General features: G+C 38.9%; 1 protein-coding gene across 5 annotated transcripts in view; it reads left to right on the forward strand.

The window, feature by feature from the left end:
- Positions 1-799: 799 nt before the first annotated feature.
- Positions 800-18,780, forward strand: part of TASP1 (taspase 1) — a 238,736-nt gene continuing 220,755 nt past the window's right edge. For 4 of the 5 annotated variants that reach the window (XR_011472108.1, XM_070419896.1, XM_070419898.1 and 1 more), the window contains exons 1-2: positions 800-822; positions 16,950-17,168. Coding sequence is in view for 4 of the 5 variants with exons in the window: in XM_070419896.1 (XP_070275997.1) it covers positions 17,024-17,168 (145 nt within the window). In the remaining variant the exon portion in view is untranslated. Of the gene's footprint in view, positions 823-1,245; positions 1,421-16,949; positions 17,169-18,780 lie in introns of those variants that run through there. The other variant, XM_070419897.1, reaches the window with a different exon arrangement.

Here is an 18,780-nt window from a genome sequence, read left to right on the forward strand (position 1 = left end):
CTCACATCAATGTTTCTCTCTTCCCCTTCCTTCCTCTCTATCTAAAATCAATGGGAAAAACTCCTCCGGTGAGGATTACTAGTAACAACAGCAAACTAAAAAACACAACACATTGTTGGGTCTCAAACCCAAAGTTTCTGATTTAGTAAGTCTGAAGAGAGGCTTCAGAATTTGAGCCCAGGATATGCTGATGTTGCTGGTCTGGGGACCATACCTGGAGAACTGCTTTATTCCTTTCAATCTGCTTTCCAAGGCAGGTTTACAAGCAGTTATACAGGGTTCTTGTTAATGGTTACAAGGAAACATTAAAGGGATTACATTGTTACTAGATGGTCAAAGAAAGGCCACCCACACTTTCATTCTCTCCAGGGCAAGGCTGGTCCCCACCCCCCACATGCAACCCAGGGAGAACCCCAGTTTCCCCTACTGTATATTGCAAGAATTTAATAAAATTAAGCTCCTAAGGGACAGGTCTCTAAATGGTGGCTACTTATAGTTTCCTCTCACATCGCTAGTCATCCAACCACTCGGATCAGATGCAGTCACATCCTGCCGGCTCATTAAGGGGTGGGCTGAAGAGATACAGGCAATGGCGCCACTCAGGACCCAAGGAGGTCCCAGGTGCGGTCCCCACGGGCACCTCGCTGGCCAGGTGCAAGGCGCGGGAGCAGAGGGTGGAGTTAGCGCCGCGCGGGAGCGTATGCTTCCGGCCACGTGATCACGCTCCGCGCCAATGGGAGGGCTGGACGTCAGCCCCGCTTCCTCACCGTGGCAACGGGCTGGTGACTACTTCCGGTGCTGTGAGGCTCCGGGCTGATGCGGGTGAGTGTCCTTCTTGTCACGCTGTCCGCGCGGCCGCCGCTGCCGCGCCGTTTCCTCGCCCCGACCCGTGCGCTCGCCGGGACCCTCCCCTCCAGGGCCGGGAGGGGGCGGTGCGCAGGATGCCCCTGGCCTGGGCGGGGGTGACGGAGCGGACCCGGGACGCTCTTCGTTCCCGCGGTCGCGCGTGGGGCCCGCGCCGGCCCCCCCGTTCCCAGCCGTGGCTCCAGCGTGGCGGCCGCATTCCCTCGCCGGGGAAGGGCGTGTGTGTGTGTGTGTGTGGGGGGGGGGGGGGTCCTCACTGTCCTCCGCCCACTCGGCAGTCTTCGGCTGTGGGTTTCTCCAAGTCTGAGGCTCGCGGGAGACCCGGGGGTGCGCGCTGTCGCCCCGCGTGTAATCGAGGCCCGGTGGGGTCCGCAGGACGTTAGCGGTTCCTGCTCAGTCGGAGGAAGAGGACCGGGAGAGGACCGAGAAGAAGGAGGAGCGGCTTTTGGAGAGGAGGGTGGAGAGCTGGAGCTGGAGGTGCCCTGGAAGGAGAGGGCATCGTGCTTCCCGAAGGAGGGAGTGCAACTGGACTGGCCTCTAGGGGAGGGAATGAAAGGTATTTTGGGGACCATGTGACCGAAATCCTTCAATAGTCAGCTAAGGAATTTTTTTACGCCCAAGAGTTTAATAATTTCCTTTTTTTTTTTTTTTTTTGCTGGTTTTAAATAAAGCTTTTCCCCTCCACTTCTAAGGAACGGTGCATGGCTATTAAAGAAAATCTGGGAGATGCAGAACTATTTTAAGAGATCACCTATAGTTCCACCAACCCAGCTTTTTTTTAAAAAAAATCATTCTTTGTAATTTCCATAGCATATTCTTAATCTACTTATGATCATAGTGTATGTATATAAAATAGGATTGCTGTTGGCCCTATGTGTCCACGGATCCATGCAGATTCAACCAACCACAGATCGAAAATATTTGGGGGCGGAAAAAAAAGCTACATTGTAAAGGATTTAGCATCCTTGGATTTTGGTATCCAGGGTGCAATTAGTCTCCTAGATTGATTCCTAGGAAGGACTTTGTAACTAGGAAGCCTAATTTTTGTACATTGCATCCATGATATGGATAGATGTGTTTTTTTTCTGAGATACAATTCACATACCATAACATCCATTCTTTTAAATTGTAAATTTGATTTTTCAAGCACTCATCACCACTATCTAATTCCAGAATATTTGTATTGCCTCCAAAAGAAACTTTGTACCTATTATAGACACTCCTCTTGCTTCTTCAGTCCCTGGCATCCATTAGTCTACTTTTTGTGTCTGTGGATTTTTCTATTCTGGATATTTCATGTAAATGGAACCATATACTATGTGTCCTTTTGTGTCTGGCTTCTTTCACTAACCTTAATGTTTTCAAGGTTAATCCATATGCTATGTATTATTACTACATTCCTTTTTATGGCCGAATAATATTCCATTATATGAATATGCTGCATTTTGGACATATGGGCTGTTTCCACTTTTTGACTATATGAATACTTTTGCTTTATAAACATCCATGCACGAGCTTTTGTGTGGACGAATGTTTTCAGTTCTCTTGGGTGTATACCTAGAAACAATTTCTGGGTCATACAGTAATTCTTTTTGAGGAACTGCCATATGTTTTCCAAAGTGGCCTGCACCAGCAGGATATGAGGGTTCAGATTTCTCTATATCATTGTTAATACTTACCTGTCTTTTTGATTGCTGCCATTGGTTGTGAAATGGTATGTCATTGTGGTTTTGATTTGCATTTTCTGGATGGCTGAAAATGTTGAGCATCTTTTCCCTTCTTGGCCTTTTGTAAATCTTTGGAGAAATGTCAGTTTAATTACTTTGCCCTTTTTAAAATGAAATTTTTAAAAACTTATTTTAAAGTTTTATGAGTTCTTTACATAGTCCAGGTAAGTCCCTTATCACATACACAATTTGTAATATCCCCCTCCACCCCCCATTTTCTCCATTTTTTGGAGTTTCTTTTCACTTTCTTGAATGGTGTCCTTGAAGTACAAAAGTTTAAAATTTTGGTGAAGTTCACTTTATAGTTTTTTGGTTGCTTGTGCTTTTGGTGTCATATCTGAAACCATTGCCAAATTTAAGGTCATGAAGACTTACCTCTTTTTTCACCTAAGAGTTTTATAGTTTTACCTCTTGCATTTAGGTCTTGATATATGTAGAGTTAAGGTCTATATATGGTGTGAGGTAGGCATACAAATTCATCCTTTTGCATGTAGCTGTCCAATTATCCCAGCACAATTTATTGGATACTCTGTCCTTTCCCCATTGAATGGCCCTGGCACCCTTGTCAAAAACCAACTGACCATAATATATAGGTTATTCTTATTTTAGGCATTTCTCTATGCTGGGCATTTCTCTCTCTCTCTCTCTCTCTCTCTTTCTCTCTCTCTCTTTTCTCTTTTAATTATCCTGTGTTAAATACAACATTAAAGGCATAAAACATTTTCTGTATTTGAAGTTATTTTGGTAGAAAGTGTTCTCAGAAGTGGAATTACTGTGTCAAAGATGAAATAAGTAGGCTTTGGAGCTTACTTAATGGGGCATTAAACCTTTAGTGTCATCATGATGGTAAGAGCAACAAAACGTTTCTTTATTCAGCTATAGCTTCAGGGCTGGATTTCTGTAAAAGCTTTTTTCTGTAAGATGGATTTCACAGTTTCCTCTTTCAACTGCTTCTAAAAGTCACTAAGTAAATCTAGAGCAAAAACTTCAACATGAGGGGCAAACAGAACATGTGGTAGTTTTCTAAATGGGTTAAAGGGAAAAAAACAGTGTCATCACATGCAGTAGGAAAATAAAACAATCTTTGAGAGAAATGGGGTCAAAATTTAGACCTTAAATCAATGCCATGAATGTCCCTGGAGCAAAAACAATGTTTTATTCTGAGTTTCTCTCCTGGCCTTGATAATCAGGTTAATTACATTCATCGTGGTCTCAGAGATGGCTAATTACATATTCTCTTTGTAGTAGAGTACCTAGTTAAAAAAAAACGTTCAAATACAAAAGGTTATTAGTAAAAAAATCAAGTTTCCCTTTTATCCTTTCCCCTCAACCTCCCAGTTCTCCTTAGAGGTATCCATGGTACTGTTACTTGTGCATGTTTAGTTTAAGCATAGAGTATCTCTGGAAAGATAGTATATACAAATCATACATTTTAAGGTTCTTGATACTGACAAATGCTTTTTAAAAATGGTTACATCAGTTTATGGTGGCAGTTACAGTGCTAGTTAGAAATACTTCATTTTTGTTTGTCTTTCTTTGACCATTCTTTCCTTAATATTGGGATCCAGTTTATATTTCCTCTTTTATGTATTGTCTGCTCATGTCTTTTGGCATGCTATTTGTTTTTATTGGAACTGTTCTTTATGAGATTTATTTTGGCAGCTTTTTGTGGATGGATGTTTTATGATAGCCTGGACTTGAGAAAAGTTAAAATGCTTTTTGTAATATTTATGCTAAGAGGTCTGTGAGCTGAACAAGGGGTCAAGGCAGTAAGGAAAGTTAAATGCTTGAGGGAGAAATCAGGATTTGGAACCTGGGTGCAGTTGAAGATGACTTCAAGTTGAGTTAGAAAAGGATGGTGCTATTAAGAAAAATAAGGAGTAATGTGGAAAGACCTAGATTTCTGGGGAGAGATGAATTTTTTTAGGGCAGGCTAAGAGTGCGGATGATCCAGGTTGAACTATCCAGACTTGTGGCTAGAGCTCAAGAGACAGAAGATAAAGAGTTAGGAATCATCTGGTTTACTAAGAGAATAGTTTGAAAGGTTGGTGGTGGATAAAATTGCTGAAGGAGACATTTGAGAATAGGGCCATCTGCCAGTCATGTGAGAGGACAAAGTTGGGAGGCATCAGGGGGCCTTGAAGAGCTAGCTAGCACAGTAGATGGGTGTGCTTGCCAAGAAGAGCAGGGTATCTAGAGAATCAGAGGTTACAAGCAGAGGATTAAGAAAAAAAGGCTATGAGGTTTGGTAATTTGGAAAATATACATCTTATGGATAAGGAAATAAATTATGGGAAGCAAGAAGTTTTTCTTTGTTCCCAAACAGCTTTATTAAGATAGGATTTATTTATCATATAATTTACCCACTTAGAGTGTATAATTCAGTGGTATTTAGAATATTTAGAACTGTGCAGCCACTACCACAATCAATTTTGGAACAGTTTATTGCCCCCAAGGGAAACCGTGCCCGTGTTAGCAGTGCTTCCCTAATCCACTCCATCCTTCCAGTTCCAGGCAACCACTAATCTACTTACTGTCTCTTTATATTTGCCTAAGGTAGACATTTCATGTAAATGAAAACATACAACATGTGGCCTTTTGTGTCTGATTTTTTAAATTGTTTTCAAAGTTCATAATGCCATAGTATGTATCAACACTTCATTCCTTTTAATGGCTGAATAATGTTCCATTGTATGAATATATCATTTTTAATTATCAGTTCATGGACATTTGAGTTGTTTTCACTTTTTGCTTTTTATGAATAATTCTGCTCTAAACATCCATGTACAAGATTTTGTGTGGATATGTTTTCAGTTCTCTTGGGTCTATACCTAGGAGTAGAATTGCTGGGTCATACGCTAACTTTATGTTTAACTTTTCAAGCAACTGTTGCAGAGGATGGGCAAATTACCAGTGTTTTTTAGAAATAATAAAACTAATTTTAATATCATTGGTAGGAAGTTGCAAAATGTCTATATTCAGACATATTCAGAAATAAAGGCATGATAAAATGGGTCTATAAAATTGTTTGTCTTTTTGTCCTATGAAACTGTAACATGTTTATGCATCTCCTTACAGTGGAAACCTTTTGTGATGGGTTGTTACCTAAAAAGTTTGCGGAATTGTTTGATATTTTTCTTGTGACTATATTGATGTATGCTTCATCAGTTTTAAATAGTGATTTGTTAATAATGACTACAAATATGATAAAAACGTCACAGGGATATTTGATGTTAATATATGGTCATGATTTAATATTTACTCTTTAGTCTTAACTGTAGAGACCAAATACTGTGATTTATTTTTAATTTGAATTACCTATAACACTGTAGTTTGTATGGGCCCCAAAAGTTCAAGATCCAGAGAAACAAAACCAAAAAAGACCTATTGGGCCAGTAGTATTGTTGGTTGGCCATGTTTTTATCTTTTTGTTCCCTATGTAGGAAAAATGTTGAGGAGTTTTCCCTCTTACTGCAGTTTTTAGTGGTATCTCATAGGCTCGTCCTATTTTTGAACTTGGACTTAGTTACCTTGTGTTCCTATAAATAAATAAAAAAATTTTCTTTAATATATTCAGATTGTTTAAAATTGAAAGGTACGAAATGATGAACAGTAGCATTTTTGTATTACCTCTGTCGATCAGTCATCCAAATCTACTGATAAATACTATTATACTATTTTTTGGTATATTCTTTCAGATTTATACTGTGTGTGTGTGTGTGTGTGTGTGTGTGTATTATATATATATATATATATATACGGCCATATTATTTTTTCTCCCCTTCCTCAGAGTATGGTACGGCATATAATTCTGTACTAGGTTTTGTTTTTTTTACTTACCAAAATATCTTCAAGATCTGTCATTCCATATTTATATATTAACCCCTAGAGTGCCGGGAGCGCTATCACGCTCTCCTGCAGTGTCACTATTAGATGCTAGTAGTTCATTCTTTATTGACAGATGGCACCTAAGTGCAGATTACTGAATGTTTGTAGTTCTAAAATTGACCACTGGCATTTATCTGCCTAATATTTTACAGGTACTAGGATATATGTCAAAGATGAAAACAAATGTAGTAAAGGTTTCCTTAAGTTTTTGAATATGTAACTTCATTTACTTGCGATTTATAATTTTTTTCCTAAACTGTAAAATCAGCAAAAATGCCTTGGCAATTTTAGCATAGTTCCTAGGATATTGGTTGGCACTCAAAGGGTTAAGAAAATTCTGATTTTTTCCAATGGTTGCTTTTATTTTTAACCACTTCCACTGAGACATGTTGTTGGTTTATGTCTTTCCTATTATAGATAGTCTTTCAGTATGCACTTGTAATTTTGTTCAGTTTTGCCAAATTGTCCTTGTTGAGTTGTATTATTTTATTTTATTTATTAATTTTTTCTTAAATTTTTTTTTAATTGATTTCAGAGAGGAAGGGAGAGGGAGAGAGAGATAAAAACATCAATGATGAGAGAGAATCATTGATCAGCCTCCTCCTGCATGCCCCCCACTGGGGATCGAGCCCACAATCTGGGCATGTGCCCTTTACTGAAATAGAACCCGGGACTCTTTAGTTGGCAGGCCGATGCTCTATTCACTAAGCCAAACTGGCTAGGGCAAGTTGTATTATTTTACTAGAGGCCTGGTGCACGAATTCGTGCACGAATGGGGTCCCTTGGGGTGACCTGCAGAGATCGGGTCCCAGCTCGCGCCCCCATCCTTGCAGCCCTGCAGCTCTGCAGCCCTGCCTGGCACCCCGCCTTGGCCTGGCACTGCCCCCTCACCTGCTCCACCATTCCGCCTGTGGGGTGATTGATCGGAGCTGAGTCCCCCGCCTGGCTCCCTCAGCGCCTGGGAGCTGGGTGGTGGCCCCGCCCCCACCGCTGCCTCAGCTGGTTGCTGTCTGCAGGGCGATTGGCGGGGTGATTGGGCCCCGACTCACAACTGCCTTGGCCTGGTGCCGCCCACTCACCTGCTCCACCATCCTGCTGCAATCCCACTCTCATCGGGGCCCATTGGGGCCGGCAGTGCCTCCATTGCCACCCGCTGCCAACATCGCGTCGCCGATGCCTGCCATGTTCTGGGCCACCCCCAGGTGGTCAGCGCATGTCATAGTGAGTGGTTGAACTCTTGGTCTCTCGGTCAAATTCCTGGTAGAATGACCGCCCGAGGAGACAATTTGCATATTAGACTTTTACTATGTAGGATGCTCCTACTAGTAATGTGTGAAAACTCCTGTTTCTCATACCCTCAAAACAAAGATGTTATCTTACTTTTTGATATTTGCCAATCCAAGTTAAAAAAAATGGTATTTCAGTGTAGTTTTATTATGCATCTTTCTTTTGAGTGAGTTTTAGTATCTTTTGATCTTTTTAAACTGTTGTGTAATTTTCTGTTAATTGGCAGTTGCCCATTAGCCCTTTTTTTGTCTTTTTTTAGTCATTTGTTGGAACTCTTTATTTATTAGGTAGGTCAGACCTTTAATGGGTTTTGAGTTAAACAAAAACTGATGTTGGAGTAGAAGTTGCTTCATTTCTAATTGAATTAAAAACATTCCAGTAAGCATTGTGAGCTGAAGGCCAGAGTTGTGTGCTGGATAGCCTGTATCCTTGAGTTATTTTCCCAGTCCAGCAGAACTTTGAGGCCAGCATTTTTGGAGGAGTTTATTGAGATGACATGGTTTGCAAAATAAATATATTTCAGAGAATCTCTGAGGGATGGTAGGTTGCTCAGGAAATAACATTAATTCATCTTCTACATTTTAATTTTTTCAGACAAGCTTGAGAAGCAATGTTTTAAAATCTTTCATAGATGTATGTTAAAAAGCCTATTACTGCAAACTTTACTCATTATAAAATGTTGATGTTCTAATTTTTTATTTATGAAAAAATGCATCTGATGACAGAGTAGCTTGAAGATTAATAACCCATACTACTTGGATGTGTTTGTGTTTTAACTGAAGCTTTTAGTTTTCCAAAGCCTGAGTTTTTACTCAACCTGTTTTTGTGGGGATAAGTTGGCCCAAGCTCATTTCATGGCTAGGTCAGACTTGATGGCCTGTATAGGCTGGCAGATGAACCATGATCATTTAAATTCAACTGACACATGAATAAATAGAAATCTATCTCAGAGAAATAACCAGAGTCAGTAAAGATAATTGAGGAGATCCTTGTGAAGTCTTTGAAAGAAAATCCATCCTTAGAAAGACAGGCACCACCACAAAGCAAAAACAAAAACAGGCATTTAAATTCACTGTTTATTTAATCAGCTCAGCACTCTTTTGTAAAATAAAAATTTTCTCTGTGTTTATGAATATATGTAAACATTTTAATATAAAAGCATGTACCATTTGTCCTTTAAATAAAATGTCATATGATAAAATTTAAATGGACTCTTTAACGAAGAATTAAAGCAAGTTAAAATACAATATTGCAGAGCTTCTCAGGCTATCTCTGGTGTAAAGGACCAGCTTAAAAAATGTTCAGTTCATTTGGGACCATTTCTTTTATAAAATACAAAACCAAAAAGCAAACCCCAAACAAAACTGAAATATGGAAATGTGAATGAAAGATATAAATAAAAGCTCAAGTTTTTATTAGATTTAGTAGATAAAATTGTATCAAAAATATAAGTATAAAAATCATGAGGAAATAGAAAAGAAATTCAAAGCTGTACATTATATATTGAAAATGTACATATAAAGCAATTAATATATTAATAAAATAATTTATTTCAGACTGGTAACAAACCCTAGTATACAGACTACACTTTGCATACACTGCTTTTTTGGGCTAAGCAACTAAATCACTTTAAAAAAAAATTTATATTGTCAGTATTCCAGATGTCCCCCATTTTCTTTACTTTGACCCCCTCTACCCAGGCCCCACCCCACACCAGGCCTTCATCACACTATTGTCTGTGTTCATGGGCTATGCATATATGCATATAAGTTCTTTGGTTAATCTCTCCCTAACCTCACTCCTACCCCCTTCCCTCTGAGATCTGCCGGGTCTGTTCCATGCAGCCAGGTCTCTGGACCTATTCTGTTTGTCAGTTTATTTTGTTCATTAGATTCCACATATAAGTGAAGTCATGTGATATTTGTCTCACCCTTACTTGCTTATTTCGCTTAGCATAACAATCTCCACGTTCATCCATGCTGTCACAGAGGGTAAGAGATCCTTCTTTTATACAGCCACATAATATTCCATGGTGTAAATGTACCATAGCTTTTTTATCCACTTATTTACTGACTAGAGACGCGGTGCACAAAAATTCGTGCACTCATTGGAGGGGGGTGAGTCCCTCAGCCCAGCCTGTGCCCTCTTGCAGTCCGGGACCCCTCGGGGGATGTCCACCTGCTGGCTTAGGCCTGCTCCCTGGGGGATCAGACCTAAGCTGTCAGTCAATCATCCCTCTGGCAGCCCAGGAGCCCTTGGGGGATGTCCGACTAACGGCTTAGGCCCTCTCCCTGGGGGCAATGGGCCGAAGCCTTTAGTTGGACATCTTCAGCGTTGCCACGGAAGTGGGAGAGGCTCCCGCCACTGCCGCTGTGCTGGCCAGCCATGAGCTGGATTCTGGCTGAGCGGGGCTCCCCCTGTGGAAGTGCACTGACCACCAGGGGGCAGCTCCTGTGTTGAGCATCTGCCCCCTGGTGGTCAGTGCGCATCGTAGCGACCGGTTATTCCTGGTCGTTCCCGCTGTTAAGCTCAATTTGCATATTACCCTTTTATTATATAGGTAGATGGGCACTTGGGCTGTTTGCAGATCTCAGCTAGAGTAAGTAAGGCTGCTATGAACATGGGGATGCATGTATTTTTTTATATTCCCAGAAGTGGGATAACTGCATCAAACAGCAGTTCCATTTTTAATTTTTTGAGGAAACTCCATACTGTTTTTCACAGTGGCTGCACCAGTCTGCATTCCCACCAGCAGTGCACGAGGGTTCCCTTTCTCCTCATCCTCACTAGCACTTGTTTGTTGATTTATTGATGGTAGCCATTCTGACAGGTGTTAGGTGATACCTCATTTTCATTTTTATCTCTCTGATGATTAGTGATGTTGAGCATTTTTTTCATATGTCTCTTGGCAATCTGTATGTTCTTTTTGGAGAAGTGTCTATTCAGGTCCTTTGCCTATTTTTTAACTGGATTGTTTATGTTCCTTTTGTTGAGTTGTATGAGTTCTTGATATATTTTGGAATTAACTCCTTATGAGATGTATCATTGGTTAATATGTTCTCTCATACAGTGGGTTCCCTTTTCATTTTAATGCTGGTTTCTTTTGCTGTGCAGCAGCTTTTTAGTTTGATGTGGTCCCATTTGTTTATTTATTTTTCTTCTTTTTTGTTGTCCTAGGAGATGTATCTGTGGAAATTCTGCTACGTGAGATGTCTGAGATTTAACTGCCTATGTTTTCTTCTAGGATTTTTATGGTTTTGCAACTTACATTTAAGTCTTTTATCCATTTTGATTTTTTTATTGTGTATGGTGTAGGTTGGTGGTCTAGTTTCATATTTTTGCATGTACCTGTCCAGTTTCCCCAACACCATTTATTGAAGAGACTGTCTTTACTCCATTGTATGTTCTTGTGTCACTTGTCAAATATTAATTGGCCATAATGGTGTAGGTCATTTTTTGGGATCTCTATTCTGTTCCATTGATCTACTATATACCTATTCTTATGCCACTAACCGGGCTGTTTTGATTACAATGGCTTTGTAGTTTAGTTTGATATCCTTGATTGTGATCCCTCTGATTTTATTCTTCTTTTGCAAGATTGCTGCATCTGTTCGGGATCTTATTTTATTCCATGTATATTTTTGGAATATTTATTCTAGATCTGTGAAATATGCTGATGGTATTTTAATAGGGGTTGTGTTGAATCTAATTTAATAGAGATTGCATTTAATATAGATTGCTTTGGATAGTATGGACATTTTAATGATGTTAATTCTTTGAATCCATGAACACAGTATATGCTTCCACTTGTTTGTATTTTTATTTCTTATTTTAATGTAGTGTAGTTTTCCAAGTGCAGGTCTTTTACCTTATTGCTTAATTTTATTCCTAGGTATCTTTTTTTTTGTTGTTGTGATGGTAAATGGTGTTTTTTTTTTTTTTTTTTTTAGTTTCTCTTTCTGAGAGTGCATTATTGGAGTATAATAATGCCATTGATTTCTGGATGTTAATTTTGTATCTTGCTACTTTGCCGAATTCATTTATTAAATCTAATAGTTTTTTGGTGCAATCTTTAGGGTTTTCTATATATAATATTATTTCACCTGCCAATAATGCGAGTTTTACTTCTTCCTTTCCAATTTGGATGCCTTTTATTTTTTGTTCTTGTCTGATCACTGTGGCTTGGACTTCCAGTACTGTCTTGAATAAAGATGGTGAAAGTGGACAACCCTGTCTTGTTCCAGTTCTTAAGGGAAACACTTTTATTTTTTGCCCATTGAGTATGATGTTGGTTGCAGGTTGTCATATATGGCCTTTATTATGTGAAATATGTTCCCACTATTTCCACTTTGCTGAGATTTTTTATTAAAAATTGGGTGCTGGAGCCCTGGCCCACATAGCTCAGTGGTTAGAACGCTGACCTGTGCAACAAAGGGTGTTGGGTTCGATTCCTGGTCATGGGCATGTACCTGGGTTGCAGGTTCGATCGCTGCCCCAGGTCAGGGTGTCTGGGGGAGGCAACCAATCAATGTGTTTCACATCGGTGTTTTTCTCCCTCTCTCTTCCCTCTCCATGCCCTTCCACTCTCTAAAAAAAAAAAAAAAAAAAAAAAAAGGAAAAAATATCCACAATCATTACGTGAGAATTAGAAAAAAATTGGGTGCTGAATTTTGTTAAATGCTTTTTCTGCATCTATTGATATGATCATGTGATTTTCATCTTTCATTTTATTTATGTGATGTATCAGATTTATCGATTTGGGTATATTGTACCAGCCTTGCATCCCCAGAGTAAATCCCTTCTGGGCATGGTGTATGATCTTTCTAATGTATTGCTAGATCTGATTTGCTAATATTTTGTTGAGGATTTTAGCACCTGTGTTCATCAGGGATATTGGCCTGTAATTTTCTTTGTTGTGTTTTTATCTGGTTTTGGAATTAGGATAATGCAGGCCTTGTAAAAATACCTTGCAAGTCCTTTCTTCACTTGAATTTTTTGGAATAGTTTGAAGAGGATATGTGTTAGTTTTTCTTTGAATGTTTGCTAAAACTCATCCGTGAATCCATCTGGTCCAGGACTTTTGTTTGCTGGGAGTTTTTTGATTACTGCTTCAATTTCATTAGTTGTTATTGGCCTATCCAGATTTTCTGATTACTCCTGATTGATTTTTAGAAGATTGTATGTTTCCATGAATTTGTCCATTTCATCCAAGTTGTCCAGTTTGTTGGCATATAGATACTCTTAGTATTTTCTTACAATCCTTTTTATTTTTCTGTTGTCAGTTCTTACTTTTCCTCTTTCATTTCTGACTTTATTTATTTGGGTCCTCTCTCTTTGTTTCTTGATAAGTTTTGCTAAAGATTCATCAATCTTGTTTATCTTTTCAAAGAACCAGCTCTTGGTTGCATTGATCTTTTATATTGTTATTGTTATTTTAGTCTCTATCATTTATTCCCACTCTGATCTTTATTATTTCCTTTCTTCTACTTCCTCTGAGCTTTTCTTGTTATCTTTCTAATTCTTTTAGTTGTAGGCTTCTATTGTTTATTTGAACTTTTCTTGTTTCTTCAGGTAGGTCTATAATGTTATGAACTTTCCTCTCAGGACTGTTTTCGCTGTATCCCATAGATTTGGGGTTGTTATGTGTTCATTTTCATTTGTTTCCAGGAAATTTTTGATTTCTTCCTTGATTTCATTATTACCTGTTCATTGTTTAATAACCTGCTATTTAATCTTCGTGTGTCCTAATGTTTTTGAGTTTTTTTTTTATTGTAGTTGATGTCTAATTTCATGCCGTTGTAATCTGAGAAGATGCTTGGTATGATTTCAGTCTTGAACTTGTAAATACTTATTTTGTGTCCTCACATGTAATCTATCTTTGAGAATGTTCCATGTACACTTGAGAAGAATGTGTATTCTGCAACTTTGGGATGAAATGTTCTGTAAATATCAATTAAATCCATGTGATCTAGTGTGTCATTTAAGGTCGCTGGTTCCTTGTTGATTTTTTGTCTGGAAATTCTATCCAGTGATGTCAGTGGAGTGTTTAAGTCTCCTACTCTGACGGTTTTGCTGTCTATCTCTTCCTTCAAGTCTTCCAGGAGTTTTAACAGAAGTATCTTTAGGTGCTCCTATATTGGGTGCATATATGTTTACCAGGGTTATATAGTCTTGTTGGATTGAGACCATTATCATGTAGTAAGCTCCTTTGTCTCTTTTATAGCCTTTGTTTTGAAGTCTATTTTGTCAGGTATAAATATTGCTACCCAGCTTTTTTTTTTTTTTCATTTCCATTTGTTTGGAAAAAAATTTTCCATTCCTTTACTTTTTTCCTGTGTGAGTCTTTTGTTCTGAGGTAGATTTCTTGTGAATAGGATATATTTGGGTCAAGTTTTCTCATCCATTCAGCTACCCTATGTCTTTTGATTGGAGCATTTAATGCATTTACACTTAAGGTTATTGTTGATAGGTACTTATTTATTGCCGCTTTTATGCTTTATGCCTATGTTCCTCTCTCTTTCTATTTCTTCTTCTTATAACAATTGCTTTAGCATTTCTTGCAATGCTGATTTGGTTGTAGTAAACTCCTTTAGCCTTTTTTTTTTGGTCTGGGAAGCTCATTATTTCACATTCAATTTTGAATGATAGCCTTGATGGACAGAGTAGTCTTGGTTTCAGATCCTTACTTTTCATTACTTTGAATACTTCATGCCTTCCCTTCTGGCCTGTAGTGTTTCTGTTGAGAAATCAGCTGACAGCCTTATGGGAGCTCCCTTGTAGGTAACTATCCATTTCTGTCTTGCTGCCCTTAAGATTCTCTCTTTGTCATTAACATTTGCAGTTTTAATTATGATGTGTCTTGGTGGGTGGCATTTTGTGTTCATCTTGGTTGGGACTTTCTGATCTATTGTGTCATTTAAGGTTGCTGGTTCCTTGTTGATTTTTTTTCTGTTTAGTCGCTAATTTGATCCTCTCCTTTATCACTTTTAATTCCTTCCAGTGTATCATTTTTTAAAAGTATGTTTTTATTGATTTTTAGAGAGACAGGAAGGGAGAGGGATGGAGAGAGAGAAATATTGATAAGAGAGAAACATCAACAATCCACTGCCTCCTGCACACCCCCTACTGGAGATTGAGCCCACAACCTGGGCATGTGCCCTGACTGGAAATTGAACTGGCGACTTCTTGGTTCATGGGTTGATGCTCAACCACTGAGCCACACCGGCTGGGCTCCAGTGTATTCTTAATGTCAGATATAGTATTCTTCATTTCTGACTGGTTCGTTTTTAAAAAAATAAATTTTTATTGATTTCAAAGAGGAAGGGAGTGGGAGAGAGCGATGGAAACATCAGTGATGAGAGAGAATCATTGATTGCTGCCTCCTGTATACTCCCCTTTGGGGATTGAGCCGGTAACCCCAGGCCTATGCCCTGACTGGGAATCAAACTGTGACCTCCTGATTCACAGGTTGACGCTCAACTACTTAGCCATGCTGGCCTGGGCCTGACTGGTTCTTATTCTTGGTTTTTATGTTTTGTTTTTTTTCATGCTGATGTAGTTCCCACTAAGTTCCTTGAACATCCTTATAACCCTTCCTCTGAACTCTGTATCTGTAAATTGCTTTCCTTCATCTCATTTAGGTCTTTTTCTCAAGATTCCTTCTTTTCTTTGGAGGTTATTTCATGTCTCCCCACTTCAGTTGTCTCTTGGTGTTTGTTTCTATGTATTAGCTATATGTGCTATGACTCCCAGTCTTCATGGGGTGGCCTATTGTAGTAAATGTTGTGTGGGACCCATTGGTACAGTTTCCTTGAACTTCTGAGCAATATGCTCTAGGAGAGACCCTTTTGTTGATTATTTGGGCCCTCCTGTTGTAATTGGGTCTTGATTGTTTTTGTCCCATTCGTGGGTGGGATCTCCTGTCAGGTTGACTGTGAGACTCAACCCCAATGTGTGAGCTGTTATACAGGTGCAGTCTCGAGGTAGTTTTTGTACTTCCTTGTTTAAAAGTCTTCTCCTCAGCAAGTCTTCAGCTGGTAATTCAGGATGAATCCAGACTTCCCTTTCTTACCTTCTAATATGTATCCAAGCTTTACGCAGCAGCTCTAAGCAGTCATCTAACTCAGTGTTTATATTACTATTTATATTGGAAAATATGAATTCTGTCCCTTCTCATTTCTCACTTTCGAATAAGGTACAGATTTTACTTAACAGTGTGAATCTAGGTTTAAGTAGTTTCAGTTACCTTCCTCTCAGATGTATCTGTGTTGATTTTTAAATGTTCAATTTTTCCTTAATATAAAATGTGTTCTGCCATTTTAATTGTTAAGCCAAGATTGCTAGAAACTTCTGAGAAAAAATTAGAAACTTTGTGGTATAAGTTGCTTGTGATTCATTTTATATTTCATTATTTGTTGAGAATCTCAGAAATAATGCTTTCATAAAAATTAACAAGTATTTGCACAAGTGTTATTTGAATTTCTTGGTTCAGTCATATAATTTTGTTTGCATTTTTGTTTTGCATTGTGCTCTGGAGCATTAAGGTTTTCTTAAGAGGTTCTGCATAGACAGTGTAAATATATATGTTGCTTTATTTTTTTTTGCTTTATTTCTTTAAGCAGCAATCTATACACCTTAAATGTTCTTACAGCACACAAAAATTTGTAATTATGTTGAGGTGCTAGATGTGTAAACTAACCTTATTGTGGTAATCATTTTGCAGTATGTACGAGTATCAAATCATAACATTGTACACCTTAAACTTACGTAATATTACATGTCAGTTATATCACAATAAAGCCGGGAAAAAAAGTAAGCAGCAATCCAAGTTTGGTGATGTAGCCAGCATTGCCCGTGATTCTAAAATGTCCCGCAGATTATTAGTATTTGGTTTGCAGGCAGTAGAAAGTGGTATTTAAGTTATATTGAGGTTTTCTTTAATGTAGATAAAATGAAAGATAAAATATATTTGGACTTGGTATGAAGTGTATTTATAACAGTTCTTTTGTTTATACAGTGGACAGAAAGATTTAAATTCTAGTATTTTTATAGTCTTTGTATTACTAAGTTAAATAACTTTAAACTTTGTTGTTGTTTTTGAAAGATATCTCTGTACTAATTTGTATCAGTTATGTGGGTGCTAGTACAAAGGGATGTATACCATCTTTGTCTGTTTTCTTTTAGGGTAATTCCTCTCCTGCAATTACTTTTGGATGGAAATATGCTTTTTTTCCAGTAGAAGATGGTAAACTTGGAGAATGACCATGGAGAAGGGGATGAGTTCTGGAGAAGGGCTGCCTTCCAGATCATCTCAGGTTTCGGCTGTTAAAATAACAGCCAAAGAGTTGGAAACAAAGCAGTCCCATAAAGAGAAGCGAGGGGGCTTTGTGTTGGTACATGCAGGTAAGCTCTATGTGAGTGAGTCAAAAGATGAAAATAATGTTGATTTTTTTTCTTGCCTTTAAGTACACTGAGAATTGAATTTTACCTTAGGAGAAGGCACAGTACCAGAAAGGAATTGGAACCAAAGAGATTGACTTCGATATAGTGAGGTCCTCCCCTAATTACTCACTTGGAAGATCTTGAAATGACAGCTCTTCTTATGTCTTCTTTACTCCCCTACCCTATTATTTACTTTCACTTTCTCTCTCTCCCTCCCTTCCTCCCTCCCTCCCTCCCTCCCTCCCTCCCTCCCTCCCTTCCTTCCTTCCTTCTTTCATCTATCTATCTATCTATCTATCTATCTATCTATCATCTATCGCAGTGGTTCTCAACCTTCTGGCCCTTTAAATACAGTTCCTCATGTTGTGACCCAACCATAAAATTATTTTCGTTGCTACTTCATAACGGTAATATTGCTACTGTTATGAATTGTAATGTAAATATCTGATATGCAGGATGGTCTTAGGCGACCCCTGTGAAAGGGTCGTTCGATCGCCAAAGGGGTCGAGACCCACAGGTTTAGAAGTGCTGATCTAGAGCCTAATATGCAAATTGTCCCCATGGGAGTTCGACTGGGAGACCGGGAGTTTGATTGCTTGCTATGATGTGTGCTGACCACCAGGGGGCGGCATGGAACAAAGGAAGGCCCCGGCCAGCAGCTGGGGAAGGGAGGTCCAGGCCGGCAGCTGGAAGGAAGGCCCTGGCTGGCATCTGGAAGGCCTCGATCTGCCCTGATCGCTGACCAGGCCTAGGGACCCTACCCGTGCATGAATTTCGTGCACCGGGCCTCTAGTATAAATATATTTAGGTAGTGTTAAAACCAGACAAAGTAATTTTTTATACTCTGGTTTGTAGTTTTAAAAATAATTCTGTTGAAAAAAAATTTTTTGACCCCCATATTTGAGTATTGCCATCTTAGAGTCCATTTACACAGTGTTAGAACTAGTTTGCCTTTTTAATATGATATGTGAGGAATCTTAAAACCAGAGAGATTGAGTGGCTTCAGCCACATGGCTAGTTCCTGCTAAAGCCAGGTTGACAAACCCTTAAATGTGTCCTTAAGTCCTAATCTAGTGTGTTTGGCAGTATATCAGCTTATAATCTCTACTTCAGAGGACAACACAGACAGACACTGTGAAATTTAACCCTTGGGTCCCTTATTATTGAAGAGTTTTGAGTTATAGAGCTTTGCACCTCTGCAAGGTCTGTTCAGTTGGCTTTTTTTTTTTTTTTCCCTGTAGTCATTTTTTACTTGCCTGTATTCAGTTTCTAAAGTTTATGACCTCCCGGAAAGAAGCAGGAATGGCTGGGTCTCCTTTTAACTTTGCTCAGACAGTCATAGAGTATGAGAGCAAGGTTAGCTTTGACCTGGCATTGAGGAGTGGAATTGCTTCTTCTTGTCAAACTGGTGGACTTCTGGGAAGTCTTATAGAATCTAATCCAGAAGAATTAACAAAAAGAAGATATACTTTCATTTTCTTTCAAATGGTTGAGAAAAGATAGGGTTAAGTTTGTGTCAATCTTCAGCCTCACACGAGGACCCAGGAGGCTTCGAGATGTAGTTCTTAACCTT

The sequence above is a fragment of the Myotis yumanensis genome, unplaced genomic scaffold (assembly GCF_028538775.1).
Source record: "Myotis yumanensis isolate MYYU_CA2020_CCGP unplaced genomic scaffold, mMyoYum1.0.hap1 SCAF_7, whole genome shotgun sequence".
In the NCBI taxonomy this organism is placed as follows: domain Eukaryota; kingdom Metazoa; phylum Chordata; class Mammalia; order Chiroptera; family Vespertilionidae; genus Myotis; species Myotis yumanensis.